Raw genomic sequence first — 16,750 nt, forward strand, 5'->3', positions numbered from 1 at the left:
ATTTTTTTCTACAGTGCACCTTCTTCCTTTTTTCGTGCTTGGTTTGTGTTCAGTTTTTGATGGGCTGTCCACTGGGCTATCTTACTACTAAACCTAAGGGGGCTGTGATGGGGAGTTTCCCTTGTGAGTAAAGAAAAACTGTATCACTCAAATGATGATACACAGTGTAGACAAGCAATCTTTTGTTACCCTCCAAAATAGTTTGTATTACTTTTCAGGATCACAGTTCTCCTATATTTTTCATCCAACTTCCTTCTGCATGACATTAGTCTGAAGCAACACCATGTAGGTATTGATGAAAGATGTACAGAACAAGTTAAGCTAAAATGTTGTGTAAGTGTACAAGCCAAAACTGACAAGATGACAGTATTGAGATATCCATCAAATTACAAGTACTTTAGGTGTATGACAGCTCAACCTGTTAAGAGTATTTAGAGAAAAGTTTTTTGAGAAATGAAAACCAGCGGTCAGTGGCATGTCTCTACTAATTATCTACACATTATCATGACTTAATTCAGAACAGTGGCAGTTCTACAAGGAGTAATATTCCAGAAAGACACTCATAGTCTTTTTTTTATCTAGTTGCCTTCATAAATTATTTACAGTTTCACAGTCTTATTAGTGATAAAGCTTGCCACTTGCCTCATCTACAACTAAGTTATATGGCTACCCAATGTTATACACAATGAGGCTGCTATATAATATATAACATAATATGTGTATGTATATATTTACAGGACCTTACAGTGAAAGGCTATATTCAGCTAGGATCTGAAGATAAACTTTTTGACAGTAATTTGGAAGTTGATATATTTAAACAAAGGAATCAAAAAATCTCCGTTTCGTCTCATATTGTGAAACAAAAGCAGAATGATGGATTAAAACTACTGAGTTCATTTGATGTCAAAAGCAAGGTTTGATTACATTTATATTCAGCTTTTGCCTACACATTATAAAAACATTTCCAACTTGAGTTTTTTGTTTGTTATAATTAATTTTTTGTTAATAGGGCCATGAGTTGGATGTAACTGGCAGAGGTGAAGCAACAATCCTTACTAAATCAGTTACTTTGCACTCTGTGTTGAAGTACAAGAAAGACAAACGAATAAAAGAGTCTGAATTTCAGTTTGAAGCTTCAAGTGAGAAGTTGCTTGTGCATGTAAGTTTTTCAGCATTCTGTCAAATATAATCAAAAGTGTTGTGATATAATTTTACTTTATAGTTCACTTGACTAAAATTTTCTGGTTTTGATTATGGTAGTAGGATATTTTTGGTCTTTACCAGGACTTTAACCTTAAGCAGTCATTATCATATTTACAAATTACATTTTGTACAATGCTTTGGAATGACTAGACTCTGTGCTCCTTTACTGGCTGTGTAAGCGGGTTCTTTTCTGAAAGTGATAACTTGAGATGAGAACCTCAGTATATTACATTGATAACAAAGACACCTCACAGAGCTCTCTGTGGTTCGAATTAGCCTACATATTTTTGTCTGCTTAACTTACGAATTTTTGTACAGTGCTTGCCATTAATAGGAATAATTGGAAATTTGTGTGTTCAAGAAAAATAATAAAGCACGGAGCAGAAGTGACTAATATTAGTGTGTAAAAATATTCTCTTCAACCAGGGCAATGCTCCTGCTTGCATGTTGGCCATTGATACAACAAAAGTAAACAATCTGGAAAAAAGAACTTCTATGCAATGAAGGCATTATCTTTACTTTATATGAGTGTGATAGTTGAAAAAAAATTGTGAAGGAATAAAAAAAAAGATGGGGTCTTGTTAAACTAAATTCATTGAGCTCAATGGAGATAATGTGGAGGTATAAATTTAAGTTTATGAAAAAAAAATTTTTTGTGAAATTATCAACCTAGCCTCACATAAACAGCCTCTTGTGTGATACCAGTATTTGAACACACAGCACTGCTCATTTTGTATGTGTTCAACTTCAAGAAGCACTGTAAACCTGTACTTGAGAATACAGAGCAACTAATGCAACCAAAAGCTTGCAAACAGTTGGTCTGCTTGTTTAGGACAATGTGGTTTGACATATTTTGGCACCAGATAAATGAAGATTACCCTGTTCATTGAAGTACTGCAGATCATTTGAGACAGCAATAAGCAATGGGTTGCAATCAGAGGATGAGCACCAGCTGCACTAACTTTATATAGAGGAGAGCTCTGGTAGGTGGCATGGCAGATATCACGTTGTGTGCACTAGTCTTGTGACCCACCAAAGGCAGCCACTGGTGGCTCACCTGTGGACAGCTGCTGTTGGTAGACTATTTGAAGTGTAGCACACTGGTGACCCTGTGCAGTGACGTGTATCCAGGGGGTGCTTACAGGGTTATAGCAGTGGAATAAATGTCTCAGGACTAGCATCACTGAAGTTTTATTTCAGAAACAGAATGTAAAGGTTTTAAATTCATACAAAAATTCTAGACAGTTCTTTGTAATGAATTGAGTCAGATAAACTCCTGCATTGGGACGTTTTACTATTTACTGCATGTGTGAGGAAAGGAAAGGGTATGACTAGTAGTGCTACAAGGTAACCTCTGCCACGCACCATTTAGTGTCTTGCAGAGAATTTATGTAGATGTATGAATGGTGTTGTATTCACTACCATTTAAAGTTATCCTCTTATTGAGGATAACCAAAAGGTGTATTTTTATTTAAATAGCTTGATGTTCTGTTAAAGATATATTATCTGAAATGATGTGCTTACTGTCCCAAGTACTAACTATTGTGAAAGAAGTGTTCACATATATATGACTATGAGTACACTAAGTTGCTGGCTTACATGTAATAGCCTTTTTGTCATGCCTGTCTGCAACTCAATGTCTAATCTTTACAGTGAGTCAAATACTAACTTTTTAATATTATGAAATGATCATGAATAAAGTTTTATTATGTATTAACACTGCCTGAACCTAATTGCATATACATGCATGTATTGAAAACACCATTTTGCACACAAAAAACAAAGTTATTTAATTTTATTTGATAAGGCTAAGCTAATGGGCATATTTATTCAGTGAGTCTAAAATAGAAAGGCATGTGTTGTCAATAGACATAAACATATTGAAGGTTATTTATTATTTTAAAATTTCAGGCAAAGGTTCCCAATCATCATCTCCTTCATATTGATGCAAGCACAAAAAGAAGTAACAGACATGCTGCTGTTGATGCATCTGTACATATCATTGGCCTCCCTACATCAGTGATTCATTTTGAAGGTGAAAACAAAGGCTTCCCAGTTGTCAAAGGCACTGTTAGTTCTGAAGGTAAGGGAAAAACAGTGATACATATGAAAGTTTATATGTTGCATATCTTATGACCTTAACAAGGATTAATAAATACATATACAGAAATATATTTCTTTACAATTTAATTCCTGCCACAATTGTAAAAAGACACAGTTATTTTCAGATAATGATTTGGCTAATTAGGTTTTATTAGCAACATTTCTGCTGACACCTGGATTAAGATTTTTTCAGACTGATGTAAAGTGCGTCATTTAAATTGAAATCTTCAGGATAAAATTTTCCTAAGGATTTTGCCCTTTACATTATGTCAAGACACCATTCTCATTTACAGAGCATAGTTGTTTTAAGTTGCCACAATTTGCTTCCAAAATTTGATGAGAACATGCATAATTCTTATCACCACAGGTGTAAGGAAGAAAAGGAAGTGTTGTTCTCAAAACATATGATCAATGAAATGTTTTGTGGAAACCAAGCCTTGTGGAGTTATGATCAAGTCTTCTAGTAGTAATGACAGAATCTAAAATGAATATGCACTGCCTAATAAACCAAACAAGTTTCATTGTCAATGTAATATTTGAAAACTTTTCTTGTAACTGATGGACTACTTTGCAGTTGTATGGTGTACCTGACTTTTCTTTGTTGAGTAAATAAGATTTTTAACTATGACAGTTCTTCATTTACATTTTATAGGTACACCAAATAAGAAGCTAGAACTGATTGCAGATTTATCAGATGGTGTTCATGTGGAAGCCGATTACATTTCAGAATCAGGGAAGAAAGAACTCTTCTATACCTTCCTCTCAGCCAGAAAAGATAATCGCAAACCTGAATTCAGGTGGTCTGTAGAAAATATTCAGTCTGTACTGGTAAGAAATATGTTGCTTGGAAGTCATTAACACAGTATCTGATTATCATTAAAGCTTTATCCTGACCCTGTTTATGTGCTTCCAGGAGCCACATAAAAATGACATTAAAGAAGTTTTAAATAAGGCAAAAGAAATTTCTCAGGAAGCAGGAAATGAAATAACCAAGGAGGTCACTAGACTGACAGAGTCACTAAAAGGTGGTCTACCAAATTTTGGACGTTTTGTAAACACTTATGAAACTCAGATAAATGCTTTGAAGAATGAAATTACGAATGACAAAGTTCTTAAGGAGATATCCGAAAACTGGTACGTATGCTCACAGTGTTGTAGAACAGTGGGAAATGGGTGAGGAGGAAGAGATGAAGGCAAGATAATTTTCTTGTGTCAGTTTGACTAATCATAAAGCCAAGTGTTGTTAACATTTTTCTTAGGTTTTGAGAAATAAATGTAAATAAAGATTTTACTGTAAATAAGTAACCACTTCAGAAAGAACATTTTTCTTTTTCTAATTCTTATTATTCCATGTAAGTGCAAAAATTAAACATAAAAATTCATGCAAATGCATCTACTACACGTTTATTCAGGTAGTAATATTTTTTTTTTTTTTTTTTTTTTTTTTTTATATTTTACAGGAGAGAAATAATTGGTGATGCCACTGAAGTTGTAACAACTCTTGTCAATGGCATTATTGTTACTATTGATGCACTACTGAAGACATTTAATGAGTTGGCAGAATCCATCCTTGATGCTCTGAAGAAATCACTACCTGCATTACAAGAGACATATAATCAGCTAGTAGAAGGAATTGTTGAAACAACACAGACACTTGCCCAGACCATAGTGGATATTCTTTCTTCAGTTGCTGAAATTCTCAAGAAGCACGAAGCAGATATTAAAGAATACCTGTCCTTACTTGCTGACTTGGCAAATGGTAAGACTGCAAATTTGTATTGGAAGAGAAGAATATACCACTATAACATTTTAATTTTAGAGTTTTTGCACTAAGAGCGTGTTGCTGTTCTGATTATTTTAGCCTTTATTTGATCCTTAAACAGGCCTGGAGGGCCACATGATGCCACCTTCTCACCATCTCGTCCTCTGTCATATGATATGTGGTACTGTATATGGTCGTTTGTGGTTACCATTTTGTTGTCACCTTTCTAGAGCTTGATGTCTGTACTTCTAATTCAGATGGCTCCTCAGTCAGCCTCTCAAGGCTGAGTGCACCATGTTACAATCTCACCACCAAAGAAAAATCAATGACAATACTGGGAATTGAACCCAGGTCCTCTGCATGCCAGTCACATCACTAACAACTCAGGTACAGAGGTGGACAAAAGAAAATAGTAACAATTATATTTATTTTTTTCTAACAGGTGCATATATGTAGACACTGAGGAGCCATATGACAAGTGTATTCAGCACTTAGGTATTGCCCACATCACCCATTCAACACATCATCAGATCTGTCACAAGACCTAAATATACTTAGTTTTTGAAGAAGGGTCATAGCTCATTTGGAGATTAAAATCAGCATTAAGGTGTATCACAATGAGTAAATATTTTTAGTTTTGTTTCCTTTAATCTGCAGTATAGCAATAGTATAACTACGTTTCTAAGATAAGCATGTCATTTCACACCATATTATTTCAACATGCTTACTCTCAATACTTATGTTTCTTGTGTGGATGAAAATAACTCACAATATTTTTGTTGTTAAGTTTTTGTGCTTATGGGCCTCAGCCAGAGGCCACTAATGTAGTTGGACATTACTCTTTCTCAGTGATGAGGTGCACTTCTCTGTTCCTTGGAAATTGATTACAGCTGGATACTAAACACATTTACAATCTTATGATATTCTGGGTCCTAATTTTAATGCCATTGTAGTTCATGGTTTTAATGTCCAGTCAGCAGTGACATGAATTTTTACCAGCTACTATTGTTTCTCTTAGGAATTCCTGATCAGTAGTCTTACATAAGGGTTTTAGATATTCAGTGAATTTGACACTGTATACATATATAATGTATCATATCCAAACAGGAAATGTTATTGTGTTGCATTGCCCTTTCTTTTGTAAAACAGATTTATTCACTTATTTTGTAATAGATTTGTAAAATGGAATCTCCTTTATGTTTTGTGTGATTTATAATTTATTTCTCATAATTACAGATGTTGGAAAGTTTGTTGCTAAAATCACTGATGTGATTTATGAAGGAGTTATTGAATTTTCAAAACCAATTGTAGAGCAAATAGAGGGACTTCACTTTGGTGCAGCCATTGGATTTGGCAAGGTTAGTTCCTTGGTCTTTGATTTTTTCTTCATTTTGTAATTGAGAATCAGCAATATTTTGTGAACTGTATTGTGGGTCATGTGTCTGGTAACTTAAACTTTCATTTGAGGTTTATTTATCATTATGTTCCTCAGTATGTTAACACAGTGAAAATATTAACTTAATGTTTTTCATGAAGTAAGTAATATCAGTGGTTCTTTCTTAAAATATAAATAAAATTAACTCTCCTATTGCTAAATTGTGTGCACCATGTACAAATTCAGCAAAATGAACAATGATAAAATATAATGTAGATTAAATGTTACAGTAATAGATAAAACTTATTAACTTTAATATGTTAATTTGTTGCTGATGGATCGCAGATGGTGAGACTGAGTTAACTTCTTTTTCTCCTTTGTCAATTCTGAATGTTGTAACAAAGAATTTTAGTTCACACATATAATATCTTTTGCCACAGAGTATCTGGTTTGCAGGGCATTGTGAGCTGCAGACAAATACAAAAGACTATAATATCTTCCAGCTCAAGGGAACTTAACTGGAAGTCAGTGACATTCTAATAAGAGATAACAGGGAACTTACACAACATATTGCAATTAGTAACTTTGCTTCCTGTTTCACATAATTTATTTCATGCATGGATTCATAAGGATAGGTATACATAGTAAACTGAATGTATTCGGAAATGGAAAATGTTTAGGTGTAGCATTAAATAAGTTTCTTTTATGCTATACATCAAATTTGTTTGTGTAACTAAACAATGGAAAATCTGAGCTGGAATACAGCAGTATGAAATATATTGCTACTCACTACATAGAGGAGGCACTGAGTGGCAGGCAGGTACATTGAAAGAAGATGGCCACTCAATGCCACCTCTATGTGGTGAGTAGCAATCTATCCTATCATATATCATTGTCTGTAGAATTGCTACTTACAGTGATTTATAATTAATTTGTAGATAAATGCAGAATTGTAATCAAGAACTATAGTTTTCACACACAAAAACATTACCAAAGGTGAAAGTCACACCAGTTGCCAAGAAAGAAATATTGAAGAAATAGTTAGTTAGGCCAGGAATTGTAACAGTTGTTTCAGAGTTGTAAATTACTTTTCTTGTGAAGTTGCAAAATTTGCCTTAGGAATATATTCATTCATTCATTCATCAAGGGATCATCTCACAAGGAACTAGAATTTGTCAACATAATACAATAAAAATAAATACCTCTATATACATAAACACAGAATAGATGTTTTAGGAGGTTAGGACAAGTGGTTGGCCATGGCCTTACTAAAGGAATAATCCCAGTCTTTGCCTGAAATGATGTAGGAAAACCACGGATGGAAAACCTAACGCAGTATGGCTGGACATAGAAAACTCCATCCTCTCAAATACGAAATCACTTCTGAATATCTACTCACCCTCATCTGATTAGTTCCTATCTTGCAATGTTCTTTTGTTCATACACAAGTTGCATTGATACAATTTGTACTACAATTCACCAACAAACTCATTTCATACCAGTACATGTCACATAGTTGGATAACCATTTTGACCATTACAGTGATCACACACCATGCTTTGGTACATCATTTATAGTTGCGTTACCTATTTATAAGTTATATAACTTATGCTGAAATGTCCTTGCAAATCGTGCATCATAGATGTATAAATTACAGACCACTCATATCATCATATTATACTTCATTTATGCATTATATAGCAGAGGGAAGTAAAGGATTATCTCTGAAAAACTTGTGATTTATTTCAGTGTATTTTAGGGATATCATTGATAGTTATGCCGTTTCCTTTTTGTTTTATTTTTGCAAATGGTATTAGCATTTTCTATTTGAATAACATGGAGGAAAAAAAGCTTTGTAATAAAGTTAAAAAATAATTTTTATTAACTGAGCTAAGTACGAACTATGTGTTGTCCTCTTGGCAGTATAGACAGTGCAAATAAAGAAGAGATGTGGCACAAAATAGTGATATTAGTGGGATCTTAAATAAACAGTCTTCGTAAAAATTCAGTCAATCAATTTACATTTATACATAGACCTTGGACATTGTTGCATTTATTATTTACTTCTGTTGAGGTGTGAGTTAAGTAGTTTCTATAAATTTCTACTGAGTAACTGGCATACTTGTGTTTATGGCATTGAAAAAGCATGATCTTAAGCACAAAAGCTTTTATTGTAAGTCACATCATAAACAGACTTAAACTTTTGGCTTGACTTGTTTGGATTCATAAACATTTTATTTTATCTGTTAATACTTTTATGTTGTAATGTCATGTACTGACATGTTCCAAACCTTGGAGATTTGCTCCTCAATTTGGTCCTCTGGAACTAGACGTGTAAATAAATAAATAAAAATAAATATGGTATAAAGGTTCAATATAATAAGAGAAGTACATAAATTGAAGTCTGATATATTGATTCATAAGGGATAAGGTTTCGTCAATAGTGCAATAAATTTTATAGCTATAAAGGGTGATCAAAAAGTTTCCGTTTGAAGACTGTACACTCCAGAATCAGTATACTGCTCAGGAAAAATCAGTGTGACCATTGAGGCAATCATCTCTCTGATGTGCCAGTTTGAAGAAACCCATTTGGTAAAATACAATGTTCTGCTGCATGAGGAAGGCTGCAGTTGCCTGCTGCAAATGCTTGTCTGACAGAAATCATCGACTCTTCATTGACTTTTATTAAGGCATCATCCCATCATCAACCCTTATACTTTGTTGTCAGGATATTAATGTTTATATGGAAAAGAATCTGTGTGGCAGTATTTTTTTAATAATCTTGTTAGTATGTCGATGTATGTACCAAATTTTGAAGAACAATCCAAAAAGTAGAACAATATGATAAAATAGTGTAATCTGATCTACAATAAGGCTGCGTGCTATTCAGTTATTTTGTGCTAATTCTTTCTTTTTATTAATTGTTAATCATGCAGTACTTAATATTGAATGTAGCTCTTTCATGCAGTCTGCAAAAATTTTGAATACTCATTTAACTTCAATGTCGTAACAAATTAATTCAGTATGAAACTTGATCTATCTTGCAGACACTGGAACAACTTCAGAATCTAGTTGTACCTCAAGAACTACTTGTATTTGTGCAAGATATTGTGAGTGAACTTAAACAATCAACACTAACACCAGAAATTCATGATCTCCTGGAAGCCATCGAAAAATATATTGAAAAGGTAATTTTACATTTCTTTCTTAAGCTACATAAGGAACATATTGGTTGCAATTTATTTAATTTTGAACCTAAAATATTGCAATCAGAAACCTATTAATTTAATTGTAATCATTTACAATGTGATCTATAGGTTTCAACAAACAAAGATGCAGATACAGAGAAGGAGCTAAAACTAATTTTTGAGAAGGCTGTTGATGCGGTAGAATCCCTAATTGATTTCGTAGTCAGTGAAATTACTGGTGGTGAACATACAAAGGATCTGTATGACTTCAATGTAAGTATATTCTCGTGAGCATTTACAACTGCTACATAAACTAAGAAAACAAGTCCTATTAACATTTTTTAATTTTTTCTCTTTATTTACTCATTCATCCATAGACAAATTGCTTTGTCGTCACACACACACACACACACACATGCAAATACGTGCGCACGCATGCATAGATGCACACACATCATTTATAATAGAGGTATGTAGTTGAAAAAACAGGGTATATGTAACTCATAATCCAGATATATACATACACCTTTTTTCACTGCATTACATAAGGCACAAGAGCCTGCTTCAAACAAGAGAAATGAGTCGTAAGACTCCTCCGATAAGACACCTTGGTTTTGTATTGCATGGATTAAACTACAATGTATTGTGTTGCTTACAAGCATACTCCATCCTCTTTGTCTACTTTGTAATTGGGCAACCTGCTTATGTATGTATAATAATTTTATGTTGCACGAAGTAAAAACAATTTTTTCGTAAATATTCTTTAAGATATGTTTTAAATTTAAAGAGTTCCTTAATGTTCTTCATCTCTTTTGGCATTTTTTATACCTTGACCCCTTGGAAAAAAATAGTGGTTTGGGTTTTTGCTCAATTCATTCTATTTAGGTACACTCAGTCACTAATATCCGGTTTAATGATCATGTATGGAGCTGTTTGGTGCATATTGCTCAATTTATATATAAAAAACTCCCGTTTGGAATACATATTCACTTGGAAATGTCAGAATACCCCATTTTTTGAACAGCTCAATGGAGTGGACCCTTTTTATTCTGATGGCTCGTTTTTGCAGTTTGAATACATTTTCCACATTCTGAGCATTTAATTCAAGAATAAAGCAGTTGGGAGCTACAGTTGAAGATATCTAATTAGACTCTTTGCCATATTATGGGTTTGCCTTTATGACTACTCTATAAAACCTTTATGTGTAATATCTGAGAAGACCACCAGGAAATAATTATCAACATTATAAATGATTTTAGATGGAATCACTTCAAGAAAACCCATCCCATGTCCTGTCTTCCAGACACTGCCAGAAGGATGGTTGAAATATATGTCATCTTAATATTTCAAAGTTCTAATTAGTATAATATTTGGAAGTTCAGATTAGTATGCAACTTTGTAGTTTTTCATGATGGACCTCACACAAAAAACTTCTTGATTGCCACTTAGAACAGTCAGAACTAGATAAGTTTGCAATGTACAACACAGCTTGGAAATTTGTAACAAAATCAGGTTCCAAGAAACTCAGTTTCTGTCTCAGATTGTTTCTTACTGGAATTTCACAATAAAAGAAGCAACAACCTTAAAAGGAACCGAAGATTACATACTGGGCATTTCATGGAATTGGGCACTGGATGCAGAGAGGCCAGCTAAACTGGCAACAAATGCTGGCAAAAGATATGGAGATTCTAAAACATGGCACTGGTGAAATCATCATCATTCCTGTTTCGTTGGCATAACAGTGGGTATACCACTGTCTTCCAGTCAGTAGTTTCCATAGTCTATCTATGTAAGAAGCTTCCCACTCTCTACTTACTTATAAGTGATGTCATCATGTCCTAGTGATAAGTTTTTGTCCCATATGATGATGATGATGATGATGATGATGATGATGATTATGATTATGATAGATGTCACTGCAACATCTTAAATTCATTTTATGTCCTCATAATCCCACTAATTTGATTTGTTACACCTTCAGAAGCTTCTTTGTCTCAACTCTCATTTTCCATTTCCCGTATTACATTTCATCGTTCTTGATATGTTTTATCTTCAAAATTGTGTCTCCCTCAGCACAAATTCTGTCCCATTACTGTGTGTCTTCTTTTTCCTTCATCAGTTCACATGACTGTTATTTTGCTAATTTCACTATCCTCTCCACTGCATTATGAATGGCTTCAGGATTAATCTTTTTGAACACTGAAACCTTTTTTTCTGACATAATTGTAACATTCCCAACAATAGGTTCACAAAAAATGAGCTCAAAAAATTTTTGAATCGTGGGTAAAATATGTACAAGGGTGGTTTAAAAAGTTCTCAGAACAGACTAGAAAAAAGGTACATCACCCAACTTTTTTATTTTTCAATGTAGGCTCCTTGTAGATTAATACACTTGGTCCAACAATGTTCCAGTGCCTTGATCCCACCTCAAAACTGAGTTTCCTCCTGCCCTGCAAAATAGTTGTCAACTCCAGCTATCAATTCTTCGTTTGAAGTGAATCTTCACCCACCAAGAAAAATTTTCTGTTTTTGGAAGAGATGGAAGTCTGACAGACCCATATCAGGTGAATAAGGCGGGTGTGGCAACACTTCAAACCTTAGTTTGTGTAATTTCGCCATGGCGACAGCATGTGTGCAGGAGCATGTCATGAATCATGGCACTCATCTTGCAGATAATTTTTTCATTTCTAATTCTTCAGTTAAAATGTCATATACCCTTTCAGATGACATCTTGCAAACGTGAGCAATTTCACACATTTTCAATCAGCGATCCTCCATGACCATTTTGTGTGCTTTTGCAATGATTTGTGGAGTAGTGACCCATCTTGGTCGATTATCATCATGTATGCTCTCCTGACCAAATTCAAATTCATTTGTCCACTTGGCAACAGTTGAATATAGAGGAGCAAAGTCCCTGAGTGCATTCTGGAAAGCAGCATGAATGTCCTTTGCTTTCATACCTTTCACTGTGAAGTACTTAATCAGTGCTCAGATCTCGATTTTTTCCATCTTTGCAAATCACTATGCGTGAACAACAAAGGAGCCACATCTATGCCACAGCTCTCTTCCAAGAGCACTGACATGGCACATGTTCACAGACAACAGTCCGATGAATATCACGTGAACAACTTGTTGCTAGCACTGATCTCTCATGGTGATTCTGAGGACTTTTCAAACCACCCTCATAAATCAATAATAAATAAATAAATGTCAAGCAGTATTTTGTAGATAATTTTCTGTGTCATGAAATAGAAATCTTATTTTAATGTCTGATAGATTAAACCTCAATAATAACACATGTAACAAATATTGAAACTGTTTAAGAATTGTATGTTTATTTCTTTCAGATTCCAGCAGCACTGCCATCTTTCATACAGTTACCAAGAGTATTTTCAGTTCGTTTCAGTCCATTTATCTATCTTGTTTCAAATGGAGTGCCATGTTTAAGTGAACTCATTGCTTCTTACAGACCTTCATTAGATATTGATAAACTGATACCACCATATGATGGTAAGAGAAACACCATTTGTAGCACCATTTCTATTTTGTTATGTTTGATGAAATATCTGAGGGAGTTACAGGGTTATGATACTGACTGTCTGTACATGACAAATTTGGCACTTTAAGATTTTTCATTAGAAAATGAAAAGAAAAGAATCTTGTTAACCAGTTTAGGTAGCTCATATCCTCCAACAACTATAACATTCATTAATGTGGGGTGTCAGTCTCTTTACAATTTACCTTTTAATTGTGATGATAACCACTTTCATGTTATTCATTTTATTTTGCAGCAACAGCTATTCTACTGAATTCGCATCATTTCTTTACATTTGATCGTCGGCATCTAACATTCAAAGGAATATGTTCATACATTTTGGCCCAAGATGCACAGGATGGAAACTTCACGATAATTGCTAATATTGAAGGTGGATCACTCAAATCGATTATTGTTAGTGATCATGCAACAACATATGAGTTGGCATCAGATAAGTCGGTAAGCAAAGCCATTTAATAATGTTTCTCAAGTATTCTACATGTTTTATATACTTTATACTTTAAGTTATACTGCTATTAATAATCATTCATGTCTCTATGGTGTATCAAGGTTAAATTTATATATTATCAATTAGAATTGTTTTAAACTGGGCATTACATGATGACAAATCATATGCCATGGTAATCAATTATTAACAAAAAATAAATAAAAAGGAGAAATTATCATAAACAATGTTAACACAACTCATAGATTAGTCTAAGACCTGGCCAACTGCTGCCTATAAGGCAGTCTGAGGGGTGATCTGTGATTGTGGGACAAGTGATCAGCATGTCGCTAATCTCTCCAGTCGTTATTGCCAGGTGAATTGTGCTGATGCTGCTGCTTCTTTATGCAAGCAGCTCCTCAATTGGCCTTATGAGGCCCTGTGGGCCCTATTCCAGACCTCCTTGCCTTAGAAAAAATTCTGAGGAGGTACTGATTTGAACCCCTGTCCTTCTGCAGCAAAGGCAGCAGTGCTAACCTTTGACTACAAAAGTGGTAAAAAGAGAAAGACAGACATAAAATATACTAATCAGATGTGTAAACAGTGTTACATCTGACTTGTGCTCAGGCATAGGACATAAATAACCCACTACCGTTATTTATTTATTTTTTTTTTTTTAAGTCTTGGTATTTGTAAAAATGCAGTTGCTTTTTGATAAACACATAGAAAATACTTTCAGGAGCATCACTTACTGCTGATTTTTTTACAGTTATTGGTTAATGGAAGACCTACAGAATACCCTGCAGATGAAGGAGATTTCCATGCTTGGAGAGAATATAACAGAGTCGGTATTCAAAACAAAGCTGGTGTGAAAGTTACCTGTGAAACAAGTATTGAACTTTGTACATTTGAAATAAATGGATTCTATTTTGGAAAGACAAGAGGATTACTTGGAACAATTAATAATGAACCATGGGATGACTTCACCAAACCAGATGGACAAGTAAGATAAAATATAAATGGTAACAATATTGTATTTCTTTGAGTTCCATTTGTCAAGTGGAATTAAGATTCATAAACAAATTTTGTTTTTACTTGTTTACTACATTTTTATTCTGATTTGAAGCTTGTCAAAACATTCAGCACTTATATTTCAGAACAGCAAAATGTTTCTCTTTGGAGAGGATTTAGTAGACAAAAGAATATTTTTTATTGCGCATCCAAATATTTCTTACCTCCTACCATGATTTTCACAGTTGCCTCCAATTCTGAGCCACTCATAGTAGCACACAATAAAACCACTTTTTTATATGCTCCTTATGGAAATTTGCTGTGTGAGATGATAACCAGCTGTTGACAGTTTCTTTCACTTTGTTGCCATTATGGAAGGACAAGAAAAACTTATATTTTCCTAATAACATCATCAATGATTTTCATCAGTTCCTCACTCACTTCTGATTAGCACCCATTTTGTTCTTCATTATAAGTATTTTCAAACCCAGAAATTATCATTCACACCTATTTATGAAGCATTGCCTCACTCATTGCCTCTTACACATACTCTTTACAGATTTGGTAATCATGATTTAACAAATGTCTGCAATTTTAGTTCTGTAAATCTTCAGCATCTGTCAGTACTAATACACAACTTACAAGAAAGTGAAATGATTTATGTTCTTAGCCAAAAAACTACCTTTTTCTGATGTATATACAGAATGTCAGTCAAATTGCATTGTTGCCAGGATTCATCAAGACAAATTACTTTCAGGATTATCTCTCATATATTTCAACCTGCTGGGGAGATTTTCCATCCATTTTACAAAATGCTGAATTTTGAATTGAATATAAAATATCTTTTCACCTTATTGTTTCAGTATTTGAGAGTAGGATATTTGAGAGTAAATAGCCCATATGATCGTTGTTTTGTGATCACCTACATATTTGAATGTGACATGCCACTGTTATAATCATATGTCAGTATCAGTGGTATGCTGTTGCCAACCGTGTTGCATGCAATACAGCATTATTGTTCAAAATAAAAATGTCATGTGTCTTCCAGCAATTGCAAACCTTATTATTTGATACCTCTTCAGGGGCTGGCACATAAATTTTGCTACATATTTATTGCACAGTTTCTCATGTTTCAAGACTGAGTGCAGCCATTCCAGTGTTTTACACCCCAGAAAAATATGAGATGATTACCAAGCTCAGACCTGGGATAACAAGACCATGGAGATGGCACAGTTTCCTGTTGAATATCAAAGTGATAGCGGTATTAACTGATTCAAGTCGTTATTCCAGGCAATCACAGTTACTCAATAGGACTCAGATATGATGAATGTAGCAGACACCCAGGATTACAAAAATCTATGCCAAATTGATCGGACTACCCTACACAATGAGTATGATAATGCCTAGGTGATTTCTCATCTTATAAGGTGATAGTCCTATTAAAAAAATAGCAACATTATCAGTTGTATGCATGGCCAACAATACAATAAATTTGTAGTGTTGCTAAAGACACAGCAGAGTGGAGTGGATTGTAACTATTATGCAACAGATTTTTTCCAGTTATGAACTATCCAATTTATGTAGTCATTGCAACTGGACAAACTGTTTTACTACTGAACTTCCATTAGTTTTAGGTGATACAAGCATCTACGGGAATAGCTGTCATGCATTTGTGGTACATTGTTATGCTAGAGCTCGTGTCAGAGTGACCATTGTTGTGTTGGGTAGACAGCAGTTCTCCAGTGCTGCATCTGTTGGTGCGAACAAATTATCAAACTCAGTTGTCACATCAACTATTAGTCCTTCCTGCATTCCACAGTTATGGAAACAGTTCATTGATTCCCAATGCTTCTATAAATATTGATATTCTCTCACTGCGGCACCTTTGCAACATCATGCAGTCAATGCCAAATGCTCAGCCCTCTTGGCACCTGCTATCTGTCATTTGTCAAAAAATGCTGTCTGCTTCTCCACTGCTGCATTCAAAACTTGATGATGACTCAGTGTGTGTGTACATACATATTTCAGTATCTTCTAAACAAGCTTTGACAATTGCAACTACATATGCTGACATTCACCAGAAAATTTGGATCTGCTTCTCTGAAGGATAAAATAAATTAATATCAAT

General features: G+C 34.3%; 1 protein-coding gene across 4 annotated transcripts in view; it reads left to right on the forward strand.

Moving 5' to 3' along the window:
• Positions 1 to 16,750, forward strand: part of LOC126185194 (apolipophorins) — a 126,039-nt gene that overhangs the window by 97,257 nt on the left and 12,032 nt on the right. For all 4 annotated transcript variants that reach the window (XM_049928063.1, XM_049928065.1, XM_049928062.1 and 1 more), the window contains exons 36-47: positions 738 to 914; positions 1,010 to 1,159; positions 3,115 to 3,286; positions 3,959 to 4,134; positions 4,220 to 4,440; positions 4,767 to 5,065; positions 6,305 to 6,426; positions 9,491 to 9,631; positions 9,761 to 9,904; positions 12,979 to 13,141; positions 13,423 to 13,625; positions 14,381 to 14,614. In XM_049928063.1, coding sequence (XP_049784020.1) covers positions 738 to 914; positions 1,010 to 1,159; positions 3,115 to 3,286; positions 3,959 to 4,134; positions 4,220 to 4,440; positions 4,767 to 5,065; positions 6,305 to 6,426; positions 9,491 to 9,631; positions 9,761 to 9,904; positions 12,979 to 13,141; positions 13,423 to 13,625; positions 14,381 to 14,614 — 2,202 coding nt within the window. The remainder of the gene's footprint in view (positions 1 to 737; positions 915 to 1,009; positions 1,160 to 3,114; positions 3,287 to 3,958; positions 4,135 to 4,219; positions 4,441 to 4,766; positions 5,066 to 6,304; positions 6,427 to 9,490; positions 9,632 to 9,760; positions 9,905 to 12,978; positions 13,142 to 13,422; positions 13,626 to 14,380; positions 14,615 to 16,750) is intronic.

This window comes from Schistocerca cancellata, chromosome 4 (assembly GCF_023864275.1).
Source record: "Schistocerca cancellata isolate TAMUIC-IGC-003103 chromosome 4, iqSchCanc2.1, whole genome shotgun sequence".
Lineage (NCBI taxonomy): Eukaryota > Metazoa > Arthropoda > Insecta > Orthoptera > Acrididae > Schistocerca > Schistocerca cancellata.